General features: G+C 46.5%; 2 protein-coding genes across 3 annotated transcripts in view; both read left to right on the top strand.

Annotated features, from left to right (window-relative positions):
• Positions 1-17268, top strand: part of Phf12 (PHD finger protein 12) — a 47938-nt gene extending 30670 nt beyond the window's left edge. For both annotated transcript variants that reach the window (XM_085695396.2, XM_085695395.2), the window contains 11 exons: positions 1047-1167; positions 3852-3984; positions 6505-6669; positions 9334-9492; positions 10041-10836; positions 11957-12082; positions 12660-12803; positions 14092-14190; positions 14979-15061; positions 15565-15703; positions 16044-17268. In XM_085695396.2, the coding sequence (XP_085551522.1) occupies positions 1047-1167; positions 3852-3984; positions 6505-6669; positions 9334-9492; positions 10041-10836; positions 11957-12082; positions 12660-12803; positions 14092-14190; positions 14979-15061; positions 15565-15703; positions 16044-16378 (2300 nt within the window). In that variant the 3' untranslated portion in view covers positions 16379-17268. The remainder of the gene's footprint in view (positions 1-1046; positions 1168-3851; positions 3985-6504; positions 6670-9333; positions 9493-10040; positions 10837-11956; positions 12083-12659; positions 12804-14091; positions 14191-14978; positions 15062-15564; positions 15704-16043) is intronic.
• A 2097-nt stretch (positions 17269-19365) lies between these two features.
• On the top strand, positions 19366-25053 carry Dhrs13 (dehydrogenase/reductase 13). Its single transcript, XM_085695404.2, has 5 exons — positions 19366-19578; positions 19665-19783; positions 21097-21220; positions 21384-21695; positions 24086-25053. The coding sequence occupies exons 1-5, from the start codon at positions 19452-19454 to the stop codon at positions 24532-24534; spliced, it is 1131 nt and encodes a 376-aa protein (XP_085551530.1). The 5' UTR covers positions 19366-19451; the 3' UTR covers positions 24535-25053.
• The last annotated feature ends 5 nt before the right edge of the window (positions 25054-25058 follow it).

Below are 25058 nucleotides of genomic sequence, written 5' to 3'. Positions count from 1 at the left end.
AGTGGCGGTGCACTCCTTTAATCCTAGCACTTGGGAGTCAGAGACAGCCCGATCTCTGTGAGTTTGAGATCAGCCTGGTATACAAAGTGAGTACCAGGACAGCCAGAGCTGTTAACATAAAGAAACCCTGCCTCGAAAAATCAAAAAAAAAAAAAAAAAAAGAAAAGAAAGAAAAGAAAAAGGAATACACATGATCCAAATGTGCCACATCCCTCTTGTCCCAGCATGAAAAGATAGAGGAAGATGGATCTCTGAGATTGAGGCCAGCTAGGGCTGTACAGACTGTGTATGTGAGAAAGGAGGAGGAATATGGATGTGTGGATGGAAATGCCTATTGGGCAAATTGCAAGATAGCTGAGATAATAAAGGCACTTGCCATGCAAGCCTGGGTTTGATCCCTGGAACCCACATAAAAGTGGAAGTAGGGAAAAGTTATCCTCTGACCTTTACACATGTACATTTTATTTTAAAGGGTGCATATATCTATGCTTATTAGCGTATAACTTTAGTTCCAGCACTTGAGCACTTGGGAGGCAGAGGCAGATGAATATCTGAGTTCTAGGCCAGCTTTGTCTACAGAGCAAGTTCCAAGTCAGCCAGAACTATAGAAAGCCTGTGTCAAATTGGGAGGGAGAGTTATATATGGAATATGCTTTTCCGGTTTCTATAGGAACATGATTAAGTTGCTCAGTTATCTTCACAGACTAGTCTTTGTTGACCATGTAACTTGGAGATAGGTTGCTACTATCCCAGGTTTCTGGTTATTTCATATTGCTAAGATCAGTGTGTTTCTGCCATAAAGCAGGTAACTTCTGCTTCTAGTCGCCTTGTATTTGTTGTGGTCATCCTGTATCGTCGTCTCCTCCACCCTTCTTTCTTACTCCTGTTTTGTCACTTGAAACCAGCCCTGGGGTCCTCAGAAAGAAATCTTTCCCAGCCATGGCACATGCTTTTGCTTAGATCTGTTCCTTTCCACTTAATGTTTTCATATTCCAACAAGAAATTTGAAACCAAGGACAGTTCAGCACCACCAGCTTCTTTTCTAGGTTCTAGCAAACGGAGAAGAAAGGAAGAAACCACAGGGAAGAACGTTAAAAGAACACAGCATGAGTTAGATCATAATGGTCTCGTTCCCTTGCCGGTCAAAGTCTGTTTCACGTGTAACAGGTATTTTTTTCTATGCCTATATTCAGCAAATGCAGTTGTTTATGTTTTTGTTTTTCCCCCTTATCCTTTTAAGTCCTGTGTCTTAATGTGGGCAGCCCATATTCTGATGGTATAAGCACACAGAACTAATTGACTGGCCACTTCCTTGAATACGTCAATAACAAATTACCTGAAGAATCAAGATCCAGAGCCAGGTGTATGATATATGCATGTAATCCCAGTACTTAGGAGGTGGAGGCAGTTTGGGGAGTTCAAAGCTAGCCCCATTCGTAAGGCCCCACTCTTCCAGGAAGGCTTATTGATTGATGGGTATTAGTAAGTAACCCCACCCTGCTCATATAAGCAACAGTGATTGAACCCAGTAGGTCAGAACCAATGTGATTGTTAATTGGATTAAGGCTGCCACATCATCATAACCTGAGCTCAACTTCCAGAAGCCACATCCTTGAAGGACAAAATTGTGGCAAGTTATCTTCTAACCTCTTCAGGGGAGCTGTGACATGCACGAACATACACACACACACAATAAGTATTTTTTTAAAAAAAATAAACAAATAAATAAAAATAAGAATAAACTCTGGGTCATACCCTTAATAGCGATGAAACTCAGGGGGACTTGTTGGGAAGTGGGGGGCAGTATATGACTAAAATTTATTATGACACTGTCACAAGTCTAGACCATCAAAAGAAGCAGGTGTGGTAGCTACTTTGATCCCAGAGACAAAGGCAGACAGATTACTATGAGTTTAAGGCCAGCCTGGTTGACTTAGTGAGTTCCAGGCTAGCCTGAGCTATATAATGAAACCCTGTCTCAATAAAGAGAAATTGCCAGGCGGTGGTGGCACACGCCTTTAGTCCCAATACTTGGGAGGCAGAGGCAGGTGGATTTCTGGTATACAAGAGTGAGCTAGTTCCAGGACAGGCTCCAAATCAAAAAAAAATAAAAGGAAGAAAAATGACAGAAAAAAGTACATAAGTATTAAATTGGTAACAACTTCAGAGGAGTTAGAATTAAGCTGGAGCGTGAGGAGCTGATAAAGTGGCTCAGTGGGTTAAGGTGCTTGATGCCAAGCTGGCACCTGAGACCCATCCTGAGGGCCCTCGTGGTGAGAGGAAAGACGCAGGCCCTGGGTGAGCAGCACTGTGGCACATGGGCTTTCCTTCCAGTGTACACAAATGCTTTTTTTTTTTAAAAAAACCTAAATGAGGTGTTTAGACTAGCCAGCAAATTGTTAAAGATAAGATAAATTTTAAAGTGGTAGTTGGTATGTTTTGGACTAGACAAATTCCAAAAGGTCCTTGGCTACTAAGTCACACACACAGCTGCCCTGGGACACTGGTTTCCTTCAGAAAGGCTCTCCCCAGTCACAGGAACCAAATGTTTCAATGATTGAAGCTGGATTTGTTGAGTTGAGTTATGACAAAAAAAAAAAAAAACTGTGTTAGGATTGGAGCAGGATAGCTGGAGAAAATGGCTATCACAAAGGATGCTTGGGGACTGAGGATATAGCACAGTTAGTACAGTGTTTACCCGACATGGTTTGATATCCGGCATCACATAAACCCAAAATGATGGTGCAAACTGATATCTCAGCAGTTGGGTCTTAGATGCAAGAGGAACAAGAATTGAGGGTCATTCTTAGCTAACTAGTGAGTTCAGGCTACATGAGACTGTTTCACAGCCACACCTCAACAGCAAAGTGTTCATAACAAAAGCTATGAAAACTAGATGGTAGTCAATTAGAAGTATAGAACTTGGGGGTGGTTTTGCTGTGCGCCTTTAATCCCAGCACTTGGGAGGCAGAGGCAAGCAGATCTCTATGTGTTCAAAGCCAGCCTGGTCTACAGAATGAGTTCTAGGACAGCCAGTCCTAACAGAAACCCTGCCTCGAAAAATAAAAAATAAATAAATAAATAGAACAACAACAACTACAGAACTCTGCCAGGAGAAGCTTTGTCTCTAGTATACCTTTGGGGTTGTGAGTATTTGCTTATTGCCTCTCCTTGAAGCATGCTTCCATAATATATGCAAAATAATTTTCTTGCCTCCATCTCTATTTATCAGTACTGGTTGTTGGTTTTTTTCACACAGAAGAGAAATCTTTTGTCATGTAGTTACAACTCCAGAAAGACTGCTGATGTATTTTTATTACATTCGCTTTTTGAGGGTAAGATAACATGTGCCACAACGTATACGTGCAGATGACAACTTGAGTCGATTCTCCCATTTAGCAATGGGTTCTATGAATTGAACTCTGGTAGTCAAGCTTGGTGGCAGTCTGCTGTACCGCTGGGCAATTTCACCAGCCTCTAAGGGTTTTTTTGGTTTAGTTCGGTTTTTATTTGTTGTTTGTTTGTTTTGAGTGAGAATTTCTTAAAAATAGGAAGATCAGAAAGCAGAGATGAGTAGTAAGCATTAGTCATTCTTGCTCTGATAGCCACATTAGCCATACTCCAAATAAACATTTACATTTATAAGATGTATTTTTTTTTCTAGAAGATAAAATACTGAAGAACCTGGTTTCCATCTTCCTTACTGAATGGTTATGTGACAGAACCCTGGAGGGAGGGAGGTATGGAAGAAGCTGTGAGGACTGAGGATAGGCTCTTCTTCATTGTAGAGTTAGTCTTTAATTTTCCCATCATGCCACAAAAATCACCCATCATATCTCTTTCCTTTGCAGGAGTTGTCGAGTAGCCCCTCTCATCCAATGTGACTATTGCCCACTTCTGTTTCACATGGACTGCCTCGAGCCCCCGCTCACTGCCATGCCCCTGGGCAGATGGATGTGTCCGAATCACATCGAGCATGTGGTGGTAAGCACGGCGTATCTAATCAGCTCTATACAGGCCCGGTTAGCACACTAGAGTCAGCATTGTGCCGGAGTTCACTGGTTTCAGCAGACCTCACTCAGGTTTGCTCTCATGGATCTCACCTGTGCATCTTGCCTACCCATGGGTCTTGTTGAGGCTGTGCAGCTTGACTTGCTTACTTGTCATTTTTATCCCACAAGAATTAAACAATTGCTGTTATCGCCCTAAAGAGTGAGTTTATTAGAGCCAACCTTTAGAGAATAAATGATTGGCTGTTAGGAATACATATGGCCCAACCATTAAATGACTTTGTGCCCTTCTCTTGCGTTAGTTCTTTGTAACTGCCTTGTGTTGGCACACCCTAGGTTCTCAGTGAGTTCTTGAATGGATGAAAGTGAATGCTGCAACAAAAAAAACAAACAAAAAAAAAAAAAACTTGCCAGTGGTCATGATGGTTTTTCTTTCTTTTTTCCTTTTTAAGATTTTTAAAGCTAGAGATGGAACCTCAGGCCTTGTGTAGGCCGTTCAAGTGCTCTGCCATTGATTTACAGCCGCAGCACATTTTTTGGCTTGAGGGTGGGTTTTGTTGGTTTTTATTTTTTAATTATTTTACATTTTATGTGTATATTTTGCCTACATGTATACAAGTGCACCATGCACATGGCTCGTGCCTTTGTTGACTGGAACAGGATGTTGGCACTCCTAGAGCTGGATTTAGAAGTGGTTGTGAGCCATCATGTAGATATGGGCCTGAACCTGGATCTTCTATAAGAGCATACCACAGAGCCATTTCCAGCCCCTCAAATTCACTGTGTAGCCGAGAAAGGTCTAGAACCTCCCTGAGCCTGCCTTCTGTTTTCCCCCTCCCAAGTGCTAGAATTACAAGTCTGAGTCACCACCACACCCAGCCTTATTATTGCTGTGTCTGTGTGCACGTGTGTGCTCGCTAGAGCATACGTGTGGGGGTCAGTCGGTCCTCTCTACATCACCAGGCTTACTCACTCCGCCATCTCACTAGCCCCACTTTCCACTTGGGTTCTGGAAATCAAACACAAGTCATCGGGCTTACTTTATGCACTGAGCCATCTTTCTGGCCCTCTGTAGACATTTTCCACACAGCTTTCTACTCTAGAGCAGACCTGTTGTGTACCTCTGCAGGAGGTCACCCTTAAGGTACTTCCTTACAAAAATAGCCTTTCCAAATTAAACCATAAGACTTACCATGACGGGGCTGGGAAGTGGTGGCACATGCCTTTAATCCTAGTGCTCAGTAGGCAGAGGTAGGTGGATCTCTTTAAGTTCAAGGACAGCCAGGGCTATACAGAGAAACCTTGTCTTGGGGAAAAATGAATGAATGAATGAGTATAAAATCATTTTTTTTTTTAAAAAGTACTTGTTCTTGTTAAGGATCCATGTTCCATTCCCAGCACCCATATGGTGGCTCACAACCCAGCTTTCCGTCACTCTAGTTCCGGAGCATCCAACACTCTCTTCTTACCTGTACAGGCAAAAGATTCATACACACAAGGTTTTTATATATATATATATATATGTATGTATGTATGTGTATGTATATGTATATATATGTATGTGTGTGTGTATATATATATACATATATATATTACTTTTGAGATGGTTTCTCTCTAGTCCAGGCTGGCCTGATTTGTGGATCAGGCTGGTCTCGAACTTACATAGGTCTGACTATCTCAGCTGCCTCCCAAATTCTGAGAGTAAAGGTATGTACCACCATACCCAGCATAGAGTAATAAGTTTCTTAAGAAATTTGGGGGGGGGGGCTGAAGAGATGGCTCAGTGGTTAAGAGCATTGCCTGCTCTTCCAAAGGTCCTGAGTTCAATTCCTGGCAACCACATGGTGGCTCACAACCATCTGTAATGAGGTCTGGTGCCCTCTTATGTACACGGATGTTTGTCTGCATGAGTGAATGCCACGTGTGTGGGTGACCTCAGAGGACAGAAGAAGAGGGTATCAGACTGCCTGGAACTGAGTGCAGGTGGTTGTAAGCCACTCAATGTGTATTCTCTGGAAAATAGAAAGTCCTGATGGGTTGTCCTGACCTATAGTCTGGCACTTCCAGGCTACTTGACTGTTTTCCTAACTCCCAAAAGCCTTTCTAGGGAGCAGAAGTCTCCTGCTTCATGACAGGCCTCTGTCCAGACAGAAGGAACCCATTTACTGAGAGTTTCTGTTTTGGTTTGGTTTTTTATTTGTTTGGTTTTGGTTTTTTGCTTGTTGGTGTTTTTTGGGGGGGGCAGGGCAGGGGTTTCAAGACAGAGTTTTTCTGTGTAACAGTCCTGGCTGTACTAGAACTCACTTTGTAGACCAGGCTGGCCTCAAACTCCAGAGATCCGCCTGCCTCTGCCTCCTCCTAAATACTGGGATTAAAGGTGTGCACCACCACCGCCCAGCAAGAATTTCTGTTTTTTAAGCCCAGAGAATAGGGCTAGCTGGAAGGGGCAGCACCCTTAGAAATTCACCACAATGGTATTTCTGCTTGTCCCTAGCTGAACCAGAAGAATCTGACACTGAGCAATCGGTGCCAGGTGTTTGATCGTTTCCAGGACACCATTTCACAGCATGTTGTAAAAGTGGATTTCCTGAACCGAATCCATAAGAAGCACCCCCCTAACCGCCGTGTGCTCCAGTCTGTCAGAAGAAGAAGCTTGAAGGTGAGTCACGGCCCAGTCAGAACAAGCAAGACGTTGGGCACTGGTTTCCTCTCATGGCACAGGATCAGTGGGAGACTGAAGCCCCACAGATACATCTTTGGTATCTCAGCAAATAATAAATGCATAGTGATAACTTGAGAATGGTAGTCCTGATTACAAAGGCAAGATTCCAGGTGTGGTTTTGAAATCTATTTATAGCTCTCCAAACGATGAGCAGCCTTCAGCCCAACTCACGAAGCCCAGTTGTACTCCACTGTCACATGTAACATCTGTCTTAGAGTTTCTGTTGCTGTGATAAAACGCCATGACTGTAGTTAACTTTGCAGGTAGGGGGACATTTATTTCAGCTTACAACTCACGGGTCGCACTTAATGTTGAGGGAGATCAGGGCAGGAAATTGAAGGCAAAAGATAATGCACAGGCCATGGAGAAAGGCTGCTTACTACCTGGTTTATTTTGCATACTTCTTATAGTCCCCATGCCTACCTCCTCAGGATTTCTCTGCCTCCCGAGTGCTGGGATTAAAGGCATGCACCATCACCACCTGGCATTGATGTTCCTTTTTCACCAATGATTCTGACATATAAGTTACCATAAGACAAGCCAGCCTAATACTTAACTGTGTCTGTCCTTGTTAAATGGTCCCCTTCTGAGAACTCTGATGAGGTAAAGTTGTGATTAATTTGGCAGACAGCCATGTAAGAGATGAAGAGAGATATCCAACTGAAAATTTAAGAAAAATGTGTTTGAGGGAAAGTTCTTCTACCTATGGATCTGTTTTTAGACTAATATATCAACCAAGACAATTGCAGTATTGCTATCCAGTATTTCTATGTATTTGATGCTTGCTAAACTATATCCAAAGAGCCTGAGAGAATTTCCTTCATTGAAAAACTCTTGCTGTTTTCAAAGTATTCAATCTAATTCAGTTGATCTGAAGGTTTAACATGCTATATATCCATTAGCAATTCTCAAAAATGGCCACTTGGTGGCAGCCATGTTTTAACCTCAATCACACTATTTCCATCCCCTTTAGTGGGTGTCATTTCAGAACTAGCAAGGATACTTAACTGTTGAAAATTGTACAGCAAACTCTTAACTGGGTAACTAACACCTTATCCTTCAGTAGAATGGTTTTCTCAGATTGAAGTGTTTCTCATTACAGGAATAGGATATGAGGTAGTATGCCTCATACCTCTAGCTAAATAGATCTAAAAGTAATCCAAATTATAATCCATTTACCATGTAGATTCAGAAGTCTGCCCAGATGCTACAGTGAACAAATTAGAAGGCCTTGAGTAAATCTTTTCATTGACTTTCCTCTAAATATTTTCCTTATTGTTGAGGAGGAAATCAGGGTTATAAACTGCCTGAAGAATAGTTTCACCTTTAATCCCAGGCAGAGGCAGGCCATCTGTGAGTTCAAGGCCAACCTGGTCTACAGTGTGAGTTCCAGGACAGGCTCCAAAGCTATGGAGAAACCCTGTCTTGAAAAACCAAAATTAAAAAAAAAAAAAGAATAGTTTGTTCTTGGACAGTTTGAATAGGAAATGAAGACTGCAGCACCACAGGACAGTGGTCTTTATGCTTGATAATTAGGAGTGCAGAGGAAAACCTGTCACCTGATACCTTCTCAGATCTTCTGCAGGGGCAGCTGTGTTCTGCTCTCTGTTGCTTCAGAACACCCATAGCACTAGGTGGTGGTTCTCAGCTCTGTGCTCCTTGCCTCTGTGCTCATCTTTACTGACCATTCTCAAGATAGCTCTTTTTGTTTGTGAACTGTTTGGTCCAGGCTGGCTATAACTCACAGAGATCTGCCTGTCTCTGCGTCTTGGATGTTGGAATTAAAAGATGTATGGTACCACACCTACCTCATTTTTTCGTTTTAATAGCACCTCAGATGTCCCTGTACTCTAGAATGCATTTCCTTGTATTATAATAACATTTCTGTATTTGCCCCACTAGACTATGAGTTTCTTGAGCAAGGCTTAAATTTTATATTTATCTCTAGACCTCTAGGATTTGGAACAGTGCCAGACTTGTGAGGCACTCAATAATGTTGGCTGAATGTATGAATGACTTTTTATGTGACTTTTCATTCTTACATAATGTAAATCAGTGTGTGTCATTTTTCTTTGTGCAACAAAAAAATCTTCTTGTCTCATGAGTCATGAATGGATGATGAAAACTAACATTAATTAAATGCTCATATTAGTCAGGTGTCATGCTTAATTTTTCTCCCATGAATATAACCTCATTTAACTTATTTCTCAATTACTATTCATCCCTGCCTATTGGCACTAGATACTACAAACCTACAACTTGGACAACCCTGAAGCCCAAATATGTCAGTCTTGCATATTTGTTAAAAAAAACAGAAGATAGTATGTGGTAGCTTTAGAACTCTGCAAGACCTTGGACCTTAAAGAAGAACAATGAAAGCCCTGCCTTTTGTTGCTATTTCTGTACTTTTTAGGACAAGATATCTGTGCAAGAGTCAAAGAGCAACCCAAAACAGTTGTAGCACACTGAGCCTCGTTGTCCATAGTGGATCACACAGAGTAGATGGTCCCTTGGGCACCAGCACTACAGATGAAATAGTATCTAGTTAGGGCAGAATACAACTGGGCATATTGGCACTATCTTTCCTCCTATCTTAAACAGGTTCCTGATGCTATAAAATCTCAGTACCAGTTCCCACCTCCTCTCATTGCACCTGCGGCCATTCGGGATGGGGAGCTGATCTGCAATGGGATCCCTGAGGAATCACAGACGCACCTTTTGAACTCTGAGCACTTAGCCACCCAGGCAGAGCAGCAAGAGGTGGGTGAAAGCAGGATTGGGATTCCCAAGTCCAGTCTCTCTTCTGTGTCACCAGGGCCCCAATGTCTGTCATTCCTGCCTCTACCCTATGTCCACCCTAGCCCCTAAAAGTTGAGTGGCCATGGAGAATCCCAGGCTCAGATGCCAAAGGCAAGAGAACTTCAGTCAAACAGGCTGCTCTCCTCCTTAGTTCCCGGTTGCTTCAAGCTGGGCAGGTCTGTACTGAAGGAGTAAATGAGCAGATCCACAGAGAGGTTAGGTGATCCTGCCAGACACACAGCAGATACTGGGTTGCTTGCTGAATGTTGATTGATCACAGTAAGCTTTCAGGGCAGAGCCAGAACGAGAATCTCAGGTTTCACTGACTGAGGTAGTACTGCCAAGTGCATAAATAAGTCTTTCTTGGGAATGAAAGTGGGATCCCTTTCTGGTCATTTTTGTTGGAACCTTGGTAGCAGTGCTTATCAGCTCTGCTGTAGCCCTGGACACTGGCAGGATAGACCAACACCTCCCAGGCCTCTCACTGCTCTCCTCTCCTTCCATTGCAGTGGCTCTGTAGTGTTGTTGCGCTCCAGTGCAGCATATTGAAACATTTATCTGCTAAGCAGATGCCTTCGCATTGGGACTCTGAACAGACAGAGAAGGCTGATATTAAGCCTGTTATTGTGACTGACAGCTCAATCACCACCTCCCTGCAAACCGCTGACAAGGCACCTCTACCTTCCCACTACCCTTTGTCCTGCCCCTCAGCAGTTAGCACCCAGAATTCCCTGGGCTGCTCTCCACCCCACCAAGCCCTGGCCCTAGAGGACATCAGCTGCAGTTCTTGTGTGGAAAAGTCCAAGAAAACCCCTTGTGGGGCTGCCAATGGGCCAGTGAACACAGAGGTAAAAGCCAATGGCCCACACCTCTACAGCAGCCCCACTGATTCCACGGATCCCCGGCGACTTCCTGGCGCCAACACCCCCTTACCAGGCCTCACACACCGGCAAGGCTGGCCCCGGCCCCTCACACCACCATCGACTGGGGGGCTTCAGAACCACACCGTCGGCATCATTGTGAAGACAGAAAATGCCACTGGCCCCAGCTCTTGTCCCCAGAGGAGTTTGGTACCTGTCCCAAGCCTGCCCCCTTCCATCCCCAGCTCTTGTGCCAGCATCGAGAACACCAGCACTTTGCATAGAAAGACTGTCCAATCACAGATAGGACCTTCGTTGACAGATTCGAGGTCTCTGGGCTCACCCCCAAATGCCACCCGGGTGCTCACTCCCCCACAAGCTGCAGGAGACAGTATCTTGGCCACAGGGGCCAACCAACGATTCTGCTCACCAGCGCCATCATCAGGTGAGTATTTCTCAGCCCCAGATGATCAGGAACAATCTGTGTTCTTACTAGCACATAGACTTAAGAGTCCAAAACATAGTATTCCAATGAATACTTCCATCTTCTGTATCAGTGATCATTCTTCCCTTTGTTTCTATGGCAGGAGAAAGACTGTGTTGGCTTGTCCCAGCTATAAGATGGGGCTGTACTCACTAATTTAAGTCACTTCCTTGGGGTGGCCTGCCAGATTAATGGCAATACTGGAACTGCAGCTTGGGTCACCTGCCCCTTCACCTCTGGACCTAGTCTTCTGTCTGTCTGTTCCATCACTTCAGAAGGCATATGCTATCAGAACTACTTGGGTCAGTCTAAGGTCCAGGGTATGCATTGACATACAACACTAAATCCATACCTGACACAAATTTTGAGCCAACTCATTTGAGAAACATTTATGTTGGAGAAGCAGGGACAGAAAGCAGCCCAGCTTCAGGTCTGGCCCAGAAGCTTGCCCTCGACCATATGCCTAAAGAAAATCCCTTAGGTCTGTACTTAGCCCAGCACAGACTTGTTCTCTCAGCTGTCCCTGGCAGTTTCTAGACCTCAAGGTTGCTGATCCCAGCATCTGAACCAGGTTTCACATGCTGCTGTCACCTCTGTGGTCCCCCTACCTGATCTCAAGTCATCCTCATAGTCAGTCAGGAGTCTGCCTGTGATTTCTTCACTTTTGAGCCCCTGGCTCTATCTCCTACTCTGTAATGCCAGTGTGAGTAAATTTTGCAAACTGTCAGTTGTACTTGAGCAGACAGGAATTGCAGGGACAGGTGCCGTGTTAAGAGTAGAGGTAGCAAGGTTGGGTGGTCGTGGCCCAGAGAATAAAGCAAGCTCACCGCTTGCCCCAGAATAGTAAACTACAGCAGTTGTCAGTGCTCTGGAAACTCCTGCGGCCCGGGTGTGTTACTGTTCCATCTACCCTTCCTCACCACACGTTTTTAGCTCTAGGAGCTCCAGAGCCTATGGGTTGAGAATCAAGAAGGGAACATCACCTTGGGTCCGAAATCCAGAACTGTCTCAGCAATGGGGGATTGGACCGGTGGGTTTCCCTCAGGCGACGTAAGTAACAGTCTTCCTGCTCCGTCCCCAGATGGCAAGGTCAGCCCCGGCACGTTATCCATAGGAAGCGCTTTAACCGTACCCTCTTTCCCAGCCAACTCTACTGCCATGGTGGACCTCACCAACTCACTTCGAGCATTTATGGATGTCAATGGAGGTGAGTGGAGCCCAGTAGTGTTCAGCTCCTTTTGAAGAGGGATAAGGAGATGGTGTGCACGGTATCCATTTGGGTAGAAGAGTGGGAAAGAAGGTTCCATCTCCTGTCTGCCTTCTGGATTTATGCAAAATATAATCAAAGATGAAGAAAAGGAGAACAAGCCAAGCTGAACCAGTGGAAAAGAACAGAATCACATTAGGCAGGTTGCTCATTGTTAGCAGAGCAGAACCCGGAGCTTGCTTGCTTTCATCTGTGGAGAACCCCAAAGTCAAAGAGAAAAAGAGATGAATATCTCTGCACAGAGTGGGTAGAAAAGGTCCATCCAGACCTTGCCTCACAGGCAACTGGGGGTTGTTGGTTCTGCCCTTTATTTACTTAAAATTAGCCTACCTTTCTACAAGAAACCACTGCACAATCCCCCCCCCCCCACACACACACACTGTAAATGGCCTGCGAGATGCTCACTTTTGGGCTTTATATTGTTTGAACAAAAGTCACTTGCTGGATTTGCCCTGTAACCTTTATCTACTTCATATTTCATTTCTCAGCTTTTTTGATCTTTCTTTTTGGTTGATAGAAATCGAGATAAATATGTTGGATGAGAAGCTGATCAAGTTTCTGGCCTTGCAGAGAATACATCAGCTTTTCCCCTCCCGGGTTCAAGCTTCACCGGGCAGTGTTGGGACACATCCGCTGACTTCCGGAGGGCACCACACAGAAGGTGCGCGTGCACATACCTGCCACCACACCATCAGATCTCCTGTCTGATGTGTGTGCATGACCACCTTGCTCCATGGAGAATCTCCGCTTTCAGTAGCTCAAACTCTTTGTACCTATGATGGGTTTAATAAAGTACCGTGATTTTTTTTCTCAGCATGAACAAGATGAATAACAACTTTCTGATCAGACTTGGGGAATTTGCCATAACTGTCTTTCACACGGGTCCAATTTGATTCACAGCAAAGCAGCTACCAGTACTTTGGGGCATATGTTGTATGCTTTCTGTTCGATTACTTTTTATACTGTAATTAGAAGGGTTTCCCAAGGGTCAGGGTGAGAAATAGAAAAACAGTAGCTTCCTGGAAATTCATCTCAAATGTTCATTCTGCTTTGAGCTACTTTAATTCTATCTTAGCTCTTAGCCCTTAAGAGAGAGCCTTGATGCTTCAGGAACTTGAAGTACCATGCAGTACTATCAGAATCCCAAGAGCTTATTACAAATACATATTCTAGAGACCTGAATTCACTCCCTAGAACCCACATTTAAAAAGCCAGGTATGGTGGTGCATACTTATAATCTCAGAGCTGAGCAACTGTAGACAGACGATCCCTGGGACTCACTAGCTGTCCACCCTAGTCTGCTTCTCAAATTCTAGGCCAGCGAGGGATCCTGTCACCAAAAGGAAAAAAGAAAGGGATATGAGCGGCAGCACCAAAGGTTGTTTATTCATATATGTGTGATCACGTGTGTGTGCGTAGGCGCACACAGAGTGCAAATTTGCAAGTTCTAGATCCTCCTACTCCAACTAAATCCAAAATCAGTTTTGTTGGTGAATGGGTGGGTGGGTTGATGGTGATTGTGGTCCTAGCGATCAGATCCATTGACTTTTACCGAACAAGTACTGTACAACTAAATTCTATCTTTCAACAGAATTCATGGGCAGTTGATGTGCTCATTAAAGCTTGAGAAACACTGGCCTATGCCTTATGTTTTTCCATGTTCTCTTTGTCATCAGTTGGATTGTCCCCATTAGTTCCTTATCAGGAGCCCAGGAACTTAAAGTATAATGTCCTGACCATCTCCAAAGAAGATACTTCCTAACCTGCGTTAGAAATGTGGGTGAGGTGAACCCTCCCCTGAAGCACCTCTGGGTCAGGTGTGAGTTTGCTCACGAGTCACACAATAGATTTTTTCCAAGCCACAGCAAAAGATCCAGATTTTGTTGGTTTATGTTTGGGTCACAGGTTCTGAGTTTCTGAATGATCCTATCCCTATGTTTGTCTTGTAGTGCAAAGAAAGGAGGTACAGGCCCGAGCTGTGTTCTACCCCCTCTTAGGGTTGGGAGGAGCTGTGAACATGTGCTATCGAACCCTCTACATCGGGACAGGTGAGCCAGCCAGGAAACTGGGAGGGGCACTGGATCTTCAGTCTGATGAACACTTACTGAAGCCCTTTCAGGAGTTGATGGGTCTAAGCAGTGGTTGTCTAGACAAGAGAGACTAAGAACCTAGACAGTCCAGTGGGGTACTTCCTTGGCTCAGGCCTTTTGCTTTAACTGCTGCTCGGTAGCATCTGAAACACTGTAGGGAAAGGCTTCAAAAAGAGGACCCTTTCTATCCCAGGGTGTGACAGGCTCACCCATAACCCTGTTGCTGATTTAAGATAGGGTCTCCTCTGTGGTCCATGCTGGCCTTAAAGTCGGGTCTGCCCTCTTGCCTCAGCCTCTCAAGTACTAAAACTACAGGAGTAGCCCACCACACCCCAGATCACTCCTTATCCTTGATACTGCCCTTCGAAGTGATATGGCTTAAAGGCCTTGTTGTGTCCACTTAGATGCCCCATCCTCTTCAGTAACTCACTGCTCCTTTTGGGTAACAGCCACACATCCTACAGCATATTAGCTTTAGAACAACAGGGAAGTGCTGGGCATGTGACATACATCTGTAACCCCAGGACTTAGGAAACAGAGGCAAAGAGGTCATGAGTTCCAAACTAACCTATCATCAAGAGGAAAAGAATAGAAAAGGAAAAAAAATGAAAGAAGAGGGCTTTTAAGCTACCTTGAGGTTTCTACTAGCGGCCACCCAGAAGCTAACTCCCTTCTCTTTCACTCCCCCCACACATACACCTTACAGTCTATTCTCTGCCTTTTCCTTGACTCCTGCCACCTTGCAGGAGCTGACATGGATGTGTGCCTTACAAACTATGGTCACTGTAACTACGTGTCCGGGAAACATGCCTGCATATTCTACGATGAGGTGAGGGGCAAAGATGGGTGGGAGGGAGCTTTCCCAACTTGAGATCTTTCCCTAGCATTGGGCTCTGGGTAAGGGGCAAGAGTGAGCAACCTCTCCTCTCCTCCTGTTTGTCTTGGAAGAAAGACTCGGTATAAAAGGGCATGGCAACCTGTTTACAGGAACAAGCTATCATTGCAACTAACGGTACTCACAGGAACAGCTGAGGGAGGCCACCTCAAAGCAGGGAAAGGAACCAAAATAGATGTGCCCCTGAATTTCATCATAATTATGTGCCAGTGGATATCAAGTCAACAGGGAGGGTAGTGCTGCAGAGCAGAGAGATTTGGGGACATGGAGTGAGTAGAGCAGGCTTTCACAAAGAGGTGAGTCTTGAATTCTACAACCAGGCTGTAACTGAGGAAGAGTATGAGAGCTTGCCAGGTAGAGCAGCAAGCTCTATGTCCTCTCCCCTTTGCCCAAGGCTTCACACAGCAACCACACATCGTGTCTTCCCCCTCCTCCAGAATACCAAACATTATGAGCTGTTAAACTACAGTGAGCACGGGACAACGGTGGACAATGTGCTGTATTCATGTGACTTCTCTGAGAAGACCCCGCCAACCCCCCCAAGCAGTATTGTTGCCAAAGTGCAGAGTGTCATCAGTAAGTTGGAGCAGAGGCCTGTGACCACACAGCTAAGGCCCCAGTCACCTTGGCTCTGCCATGCTGTCAATGACCTACAGTTCTTTGCCTTCCCAGTCCCATTGGCCAAGCTCATTGTTGGTGGGCCTGGGAAAGGTCACCAAGAATCAAGTGCTGAACACCCACATATGTATCAGACCTTTCTGGGGACTTGAGACTCCACCAGCCCTATCTGAGCATACCTCAGCCCTGATCATGTAGCATATAGAATGGGGAGATGCAGGGGCCCAGTCCTGCCAATCAGCCCAGATAGGTCAGCTGTTCACTGTTCCCCTCCTATGATCATCCCCCTTTTTCCCAGGGCGCCACCGAAACCAGAAACAGGATGAAGAGCCAAGTGAGGAGGCAGCCATGATGAGTTCCCAGGCCCAGGGGCCACAGCGGAGACCCTGCAGTTGCAAAGCCAGCAGCTCAAGCTTGATCGGGGGCAGTGGGGCCGGCTGGGAGGGCACAGCCTTACTGCACCATGGCAGCTACATCAAGCTGGGCTGCCTACAGTTCGTCTTCAGCATCACTGAGTTTGCGACCAAACAGCCCAAAGGCGATGCCAGCCTGCTGCAGGATGGGGTTTTGGCCGAGAAGCTATCTCTCAAGCCCCATCAGGGCCCTGTGCTGCGCTCCAACTCCGTTCCCTAGGTCATTGGCCTGGACACCCATCCAAGACTCCTGCAATGCAAAAATGTACACGAACCAAGCCCGGGTGTTTTCTATACCAGAAACCCTTCAACTACAATCTTTGCATGAAATGAAGAAAACCTTTTGACTGTTTTTTAAGACTTTTTTCTTTTCTCAAGTTCTAGGGGGCATTTGCACATATATTTGTACTCAACATTTCATGGGAAAGCGGCAGACCCGAGCTGAGGAACAGCGGGGGGCAGGGAGGGGAAGACCCTGGTCTGGACACTTCCAGCACACCCCTTCCCCGCCTTCTGCTCCCTCCCCCCCGACCGCCTGCCTGCTGTTGTAAAATAATCAGAAACTTGTTCTATTTTGTGGCAGTGACAATAGTTTTATATTAAAAGAAAAAATACAGTTTTCATACAGCAAAATCTATACAATATCATTGTTTTATTTAATATAAAGATCGCTACCCACCCCCTTCCGTGGTTCCCACCCTACAAGTTACTCTCCCTTCCGCAGCGGTTGCACTACAGGTAGCTACTGTGTATATGGACAAATGAGGAATGAATTCTTTTTCTGGCTGTCCATCTATTTTATTTCAAATAAGGAAAAGTGTATTTGGATTTTGTGTAAATACATCTAGTGATGACATTTTTTCAATGTTTTTAAGAACTGTACAGTACATGTGGTAGAGTGTTTTTCTCCAATGTCTATTGTAGCAAAGGCGTTTTTGTCGTAAACCTGTTCTGTGTCCTTTTTTGTTCTCTTGCCACTGCTCTTCCTCCTCACCCCAGCTCCTTCCTTCTTCTCCACGACTAGTACCAATGTACATAGTAATTGTAATGTTTTAGACTTTACAGAAACTTTCCTGTATTCTGTATATAAAAAACCAAAAATACTTCAAATTATGTTTTCTGCCTGTCTGTCCTACCTGTCATCACCCCTAGAGGGGACCTTCCCTGGGATCTCATTTTTTGTACTCTTTGAACAATTATTGATCTCAAGTAGCCTCCAAGGGAAGCTTGGTAGAGAGGGAAAATGTTAGAGGAATGAGCCTCAGTTGGATGAGGGAAACGGAAAGGTGGGCGCTTGGCTTTTAGGGGTGCTGTTTCTCTGGAGAAGTGTTAATAGCGGTAAAATCCATTCTCTAGAGCAGTGGTTCTCAGCCTTCCTAATGCTGAGACTCTTTAACACAATTCCTTATATTGTGGTAACACTCCACCATAAAATTATTTTATTGCTAACTAATTTTGCTACTGTTGTGTATTGTAATGTAAATATCTGATATGTGACTCCCCCTCAGTCCCCCACATATACACTACAGGGATCTCGACCAACAGGTTGAGAACTGCTTGCTTCTCTAGACTGAGACTCTTTAGTGTAGCTTGAATGACTTTACTGCTGTTCTCATCAGAAAATACTCTGCATCATCCAAGGTGGAAGTTCTTCCTGAGCACAGTCTCCTAGAAGACTGTTCTGGCACTATTCTAAGTGGTACCTATTCATTTATTAGTCTAGTGGTGGGGTTCGAGGATGTTTTACATCCACAGCATCTATAAATGTGCTCCAAGTACACTGAACAGTTAAATAGGGAGTTTCCTCTGGTCTCAGAAATCTGACCCTGGCTCCAAAATACAAGTATAGTTTTGACTGGGCCATTCTACTTCCGCTGCAGGAAAGACTTAAACCCCTAAAGGCAGAAGCTTTGTATTTTGCTCAATGTCAATAGGTTATCCACAGTGCTAAGCATGTCATGATTGTCAAGTCACTGTCCTAGACAAGGTCCTGCCATGAGTGCCTAAAGCCACATCTCCCTAGCTGGCCAACCCGTCTCACCCTCAGTCACTTCTTCACCTCAGTAATCCAGTGTCTACTTAATTTCTGCCACCTGTGAAGATTGTTCCAGAGACAAATTACCTCCTAATATTTTCACTGCTTCTTCCTTTTGGAAGGCAGGGGTTAGAGATGGAGGAGCATCCCTGTAATACCCACCATTTTGGAGGCTGAGGCAGGAGGATCTTGAGTTTAAGACCTAGTGAAACCACTTCAAAAACCGAGAGAGAAAGCAGGGCGGTGGTGGGGCACACCTTTAATCCCAGCACTCGGGAGGCAGAGGAAGGCGGATCTCAGTGAGTTCGAGGCTAGCCTGGGATACAAGAGCTAGTTCCAGAACATTCTCCAAAAGCTACAGAAGAAACCCTGTCTCGAAAAACCAAGGGGGGAAAAAAAAACGAGAGAGAAAGGGGTGGAGTCGTAGTCAAGAAGTCACATGGTTGGATCCCGACAAGCCTGTCAGTGCCTTGCTGAGAAGCCTTAATGGCCTGTACCTAGATGCTTGAAGGCTAGATGATGAAAGGATGAGAAATTAAAGAATCGGTTCATTGAGGCCGGGCAGTCGTGGCGCACACCTTTAATCCTAGCACTTCCAGAGGCAGAACTCTGAGTTCAAGGCCAGCCTGGTCTACAGAGAGAGTTCCAGGATAGCCAAGGCTGTGCAGAGAAACCCTGTCTCAAAAAAACAAAAGAAAAAAGAATTGATTCATTGAGATGAAAGCATCCAGGACCTGACTCCAAACGCACAGGCCCATTCATGTACACAGGACTCCAGACTGAGACACAGAACTACATACTCACACCTAGAGTAAACAGAGATGTTCATTCAGTCACACGCGTTGGAGGAGACTACAGATGCATGCACAGCCTGGAGGAACTCCCGCCATGGGCACAGACACCTACGCAGTGATCTCACACCGGCGCGCGCCCAGAATCCAGAAGCACGCCCAAACCGTGAGCGGTGATCTTAAATTAAGGTCATGGGTATGCACACTCCCACCAGGCCCTCACACAGATGTTTCCTGTACATACCTGGCACGCGCTCCCGGGAGTTCACGAGCCTAGGGGGCGCTCCCAGGGCCCCAAGATCCTCGCCCAGGCACGCCGCCAGGGCACGCAGACGCACGCCTAGGGGGCGCCCGCACGGCCCACGCGCGCGCGCACACCCCTGCCCAGAAGCGTCCCGCCTGCCGCCGCCCTCGCGAGGCCGAGGCGGGAGTGACGAGGCCCGGTCGGGAGCCGGAGCACAGCCGGCATGGAGACGCTGCTGTTGGGCGCCGGGCTGCTGCTGGGCGCCTACGTGCTTGTCTACTACAACCTGGTGAAGGCCCCACCGTGCGGCGGCATCGGCAGCCTGCGGGGCCGCACGGCCGTGGTCACGGGTGAGTTCGCGCGGGCGGGCGGCGGGGAGGCCGGGCGGGTGGCCGCGGCCCGACCGGCTCAGCTGGCTCCCGCCCGCCGCCCGCAGGCGCCAACAGCGGCATCGGGAAGATGACAGCGCTGGAGCTGGCGCGCCGGGGAGCACGCGTGGTGCTGGCCTGCCGCAGCCGGGAGCGCGGGGAGGCGGCTGTCTTCGACCTCCGCCAGGTGAGGCCACAGGGGGACACGGAGGGCGGAGCAGAGCGACGCGAGGAATCAAGATCTGAGAGGCAGCCGCACTGTCTCTAAAACTGAACACTGAAGAGGATGCAGGCACTACAGTGGACACACAGGGGAGGAACATCAGAACCAAACCCCCGCCGGAGGAGGCTTACTCCTTTCTTACTCAAGAAAGGAGTCTCTAGTCTCGAGACGTTTAAGGATCAGAAAGAGTTAATGACCACGCGTGGTCCCGGCACAGGGCCAGGAGCTCAAGGCCATCCTGGGCAGAGGAAAGACAAGGAAGGAAGGAAGGGCTAGGCTAATGAAAAGCCTCAGAAAGTGCAAATGCCCAGAGACAAGGGAGTCTCATTGAAGACTTAGGGAGGGGAGTGGGGAATGAAAAGAGGAATGTCCTAAAGGGGCTCTGAGCCAAGGCCAGCTTCGGGAGGCCCTTACGGATCCCACTGAGGAGTTTAAGACAGTTGTACTCCAGGAAGACTCCTTAGTAGGCTCTGGACAATCCCGATGGCTTTTTGGAATGAATTACTTATAGTTGTGTGGTACCTAGACTGCAGAGAACAAGACTAAGAGGGTCAGTCTCAGTAGCACATACCTATAATCCTAGTACTTGAGAGGTGAATTTCTGTGAGTTCAAGACCAGCCAGGACCACATCGTAAGCCCCTGTCTCAAAAAAAAAAAAAGTACTTAAGACCAAAGTCTGTTAAGAAGACAGTTGCAGCTGTCTGTACAGTTCATGGTACACATGGAACACACCTGTAATCCCAGCAGAAGAGGCTGAGGAAGGAAGCTCATGAGTTCCAAGGCAGTCTGGGCTACAGAGCAGAGGCTGTCTACAACAGGCACAAGGCTGCATGTAGTAGATTTTAAGGTAAATGATAATGGATGGGGGGATGATACTGGCTGAATATTTTACATGTATTAACTCTGTAGCTCAGGCAAGTCTTGAACTCATGATCCTTTTGCCTCAAACTCCTCAGTAACTAGGATAACCAGTGTATGCCACTACACCAGATATAACATGTACCTTACCTGATTTGATCTTCACAACTCTTTTTTTTTTCAGTAGGAAGTATTATTATTATCTCATTTTACAGTGAGAGAACAGAGGCCCAAAGGATTAAGTATGTTGTTTGAAGTCACACTCTAATGAGAGGCAAGGTTGAGATCTGAATCCACACACCCATTACACGCTGATGCACTGGGGCAGCTTTTAGTCCTAGCGGGCAGGCTCTCAGGTGCCTGGGAAGAGGGAGAAGGGAGGTACCTGGTAACAATCCTAGCCCTTGCTGCCCCACAGGAGAGTGGAAACAATGAGGTTATCTTCATGGTCTTGGACTTAGCCAGTCTGGCCTCAGTACAGGCCTTTGCCACTGCTTTCCTGAGCTCTGAACCAAGGCTGGACATCCTTATCCACAATGCAGGTGAGAAGCTGTAGGCCCTGCAGGGGTGGGTGGCTGGTGGCCTGGAGAGGTAGTCCCTCCAGCTTGGCCCTACCAGGGGCCAGCAGACACATCTCACAGCTGGGGATTCCGTGAGACCCATGGGGCACCTGAAACAGCAATTCATGCCTAGTTTCTGCCCTAGGGATCAGTTCCTGTGGCCGGACTCGGGAGGCCTTTAACCTGCTTCTGCGAGTGAACCATGTTGGCCCTTTTCTGCTGACACACCTGTTACTACCCCGCCTGAAGTCATGTGCCCCCAGTCGTGTGGTGGTAGTGTCCTCAGCTGCCCACCGGCGTGGTCGTCTCGACTTCACACGTCTAGACTGCCCAGTGGTGGGCTGGCAACAGGAGCTGCGGGCATATGCCGACAGCAAACTAGCCAATGTACTGTTTGCCCGGGAGCTTGCCACCCAGCTTGAGGGCACTGGTGTCACCTGCTATGCAGCTCACCCAGGTGAGGCCTGATTGCTTCTAATTGCTTCTCTGTCACCTTTGTACTACATTGTGCCCCCCCCTCACTCCCCCCCCCCCATCTCCTGATGAGTCATAGGATGCAAACATGGTCAAGGAGAAAGCCTGTTTCTCGTTGATCCTGGAGCCAGGCTCTCTCTCACCTGTGTACTTCCTTTTCTACCTATAAGGCTGGATGCTGACCACTTGCTGGGGATAAGAACAGGGCTGTAATTCAGTGGTAAAACACGTGCCTTAGCATAGGCCAGACCCTGAGTTTGTTTACTTACTTACTATTTGCTTGCTTACTTAAGCTTGGGGTGTTCGGTTGGTTGGTTGGTTTGGTTTTGAGACAGCCTCTCACTATGTAGCCTTGACTGGCCTCAAACACTCAGAGATCCACCTGCTTCTGCCTCCAGAGTACTGGAGATCAAAGGTGTGGGTCACCATGCCTGGCTTTAAGTTTTTTGTTTTGTTTTGTAATGTGTGTGTATTAGTGTTTTGCCTGCATGTATATATGCCGTGTGTGTGTGTGTGTGTGTGTGTGTGTGTGTGTGTGTGTGTATGTGGTGTCCCCATAGGCCAGATTTCCTAGAACTGAAGTTAGGGATGACTGTGATCATCTGTGTAGGTACTGGGAACCAACCTGGGTCCTCTACAAGAGAAGCAAGTGCTCTTAACCACGGAGCTATCTCTTTAGCCCCTGGTTTTTGGTTTGTTTGGTTTGTTTTTGATTTTTCAAGACAGGGTTTCTCTGTGTAACAGCCCTGGATGTCCTGGAACTCATTCTGTAGACCAGATTGACCTCAAACTCACAGAGACCCACCCGTCTCTGCCTCCCGAGTCCTGGGATTAAAGGCGTTCATCACCACCACCCAGCGGTTTTTGTTATTGTTTTGAGACACCGGTTTTACTCTGGAGCCCAGGTTGGCCTGGAATTCTATATAACTCAGTCAAGCCTCAAATTCATCCCAGTTGTCTTGCCTCATGCTTAGATTTCAAGTATAGCCACCATGTCAAGCTGAGACCCAGGGTTTGATCACCAGCACCATCCAAAAAAAAATTATGATGATGATAATGATAAATTACCACTCAGTCAAGGAGCCCTTTCTTTATGAGTATCCACTATATAATAGGCATTATGGTGCTGGGACAAAAGCAATGAGCCAACCTTGGTGTGGAGCTGTTGGGTTTAATCCCCAGGACCTAAAAATTATGCAAAGGAAAACAAAGATCTACCGGATGTGGTGGCTCACATGTTTAATCCCAGCACTCGGCATATATAGTGAGAACCCTGACTCTCTGAAAAAAAAAAAAAGCACAAAAAAACCACAGACCTTACCCTCCTATCCAATGACGGGTGATAACAGACCGAAGAGGAAAGATAAACAGGAAGAGAGAGCGTTCTCAGATAGAATGTTGTGTTTTGTCAGTGACGGTCAAGGAAGACGTTTATAAGGGAAAGAACTGAGCACAGATCTGAATGAGACAGACACCTTTGAAGCTCAGAAAGCAGATACAAGTGCAAAGGCAGAAATTGCTGCTGTGCTGTAGGATGTCTATGAGGAGAACAGAGCGGTTTACTGAAGCTTTTATTCTGAGCAAAATAATTGATTAAAAAGAAGATAGGTCTGGAAAGATGGCTTAGAGGTTAAGAGCACTGGCTGCTTTTTCAAAGGTCCTGAGTTCAATTCCCAGCAACCACATAGTGACTCACAACTATTTGTAATGATATCTGGTGCCCTCTTTTGGTCTTCAGGTATACATGCAGAGAGAACACTATATACATAATAAATAAATCTTTTAAGAAAAAAAGATAGTGAATCATCCTCCTCATCTTTAGACAATAAGTTACAACAGGCGAACATCTGCCCTGTCCAGATCTCCAAACTGCGTTTTAGAAAACCATTGCCCAAGGCCTCTTTGTAATTACAGTGGCAATAATACTAACCTTTATTAAGCTTTTATTACAATTACAGATCCCTAGTGTTCAAAATAGTGGCTGCTATATGCTAGGTGCTTAAAAATGGATGGCTAAAGCCAGGCAGTGATGGTGGCGCATGCCTTTAATCCCAGTACTCAGGAGTCAGAGGCAGGTGGATCTCTGTGAGTTTGAGGACAGCCAGGGATACACAGAGAAACCCTGTCTCAAGAAAACAAAACAACAAAAAGAGCTAAATGAATGATGGAGATTGGGTAGCAGAGGACACAGAGTGACCACAACCTGGGGTCATTAGGATGGTAGACTTCCGGTAGGAAATGGGTCACCTTATGGGGGTCCTGACTACCTGGTAGATACTAATCTGCTTCCCCTGGATCCAGATTGTGCTATCTGCCCCTAGATGTTTTCCCACTGCCTGCCTCCACAGCTCTTCCTTTTCTTCCTGCCCACAGGACCTGTGAACTCGGAGCTCTTCCTGCGTCACCTTCCTGGATGGCTGTGTCCTATTTTGCGTCCACTGGCTTGGCTGGTACTCAGGGCACCTCAAGGGGGTGCCCAGACACCCCTGTACTGTGCTCTGCAGGAGGGCATTGAGCCCCTCAGTGGGAGATATTTCGCCAACTGCCATGTGGAGGAGGTCTCCCCAGCTGCTAGAGATGACCAGGCTGCCCACAGGCTATGGAAAGCTACCAAGAAGTTGGCAGGCCTTGAGCCTGGAGAGGATGATGATGACCCGGATGAAGAGCCCCACCCTCAGGATTCAGGGGTCCCATCATCCCTGAATGTCCCCAGCTCTGAGAAAACCACAATTTCTGGACCTTCTCATAGCTTTCAGGGCTCATCAGACTTGTCTCAATTGAAACAGCGAAGAATTCAGGTGAAGGCTGAGCCCACACACTAACTTTCCTGACCCACAGACTAGAATGCTTCTGTAGTACGTGGTACCCCTCTTAAAGTCTCAGCTGGGTGCCTGGGCACTGAGGGGTTGCCACATTTACCTCGGTAGTTACATTTTGGGACCTCTTATGTCCTAAACAGCCCTTTTCCTAATGAAAGGAAATAACTACTGTTTCCTAAAACGGACAGTAACCCCAGAATCGGGGATGATATGTCAGACACTGTGTTGCTCTGGAATTTTATTTTCAGGTTTCTGGGCTCTTCCCTGAATAGTGATTCCCCTTGGGGAAGGCCGGGGACTTTGCTGTCCATGCACTAGTGACGTTGAACAGCACTGAACCTTTGCAACTTTCGAGCTAGGTTAATTTACCCCCATCTTACCGAGGCGGGACTAGGAAAGGACTCAGGGCAAACACTGGGATTTGTGCTCGGGGGTAGGGCAAACGCCCGAGGTGACGCAGCGGGCCCCCAAAGGTGCTATGGGGACCAAACCCCCTGGAATAAAGCAAGAGTTGACTACACACGCGC

Source organism: Myodes glareolus, chromosome 9, assembly GCF_982192425.1.
Source record: "Myodes glareolus chromosome 9, mMyoGla1.1, whole genome shotgun sequence".
Taxonomy (NCBI): Eukaryota; Metazoa; Chordata; class Mammalia; order Rodentia; family Cricetidae; genus Myodes; species Myodes glareolus.
Note: the sequence above shows the minus strand (reverse complement) of the source record. Positions and strands in the feature narration are given on the sequence as shown.

What these genes read in the sequence shown, in the direction of transcription:
- Dhrs13 (XM_085695404.2), top strand. Translation starts at nt 19,452, where the DNA reads ATGGAGACGCTGCTGTTGGGCGCCGGGCTGCTGCTGGGCGCCTACGTG. An exon ending in CCGCACGGCCGTGGTCACGG is followed by an intron (nt 19,579 to 19,664) that starts GTGAGTTCGCGC and finishes CGCCGCCCGCAG; the next exon opens with GCGCCAACAGCGGCATCGGG. An exon ending in CATCCTTATCCACAATGCAG is followed by an intron (nt 21,221 to 21,383) that starts GTGAGAAGCTGT and finishes TTTCTGCCCTAG; the next exon opens with GGATCAGTTCCTGTGGCCGG.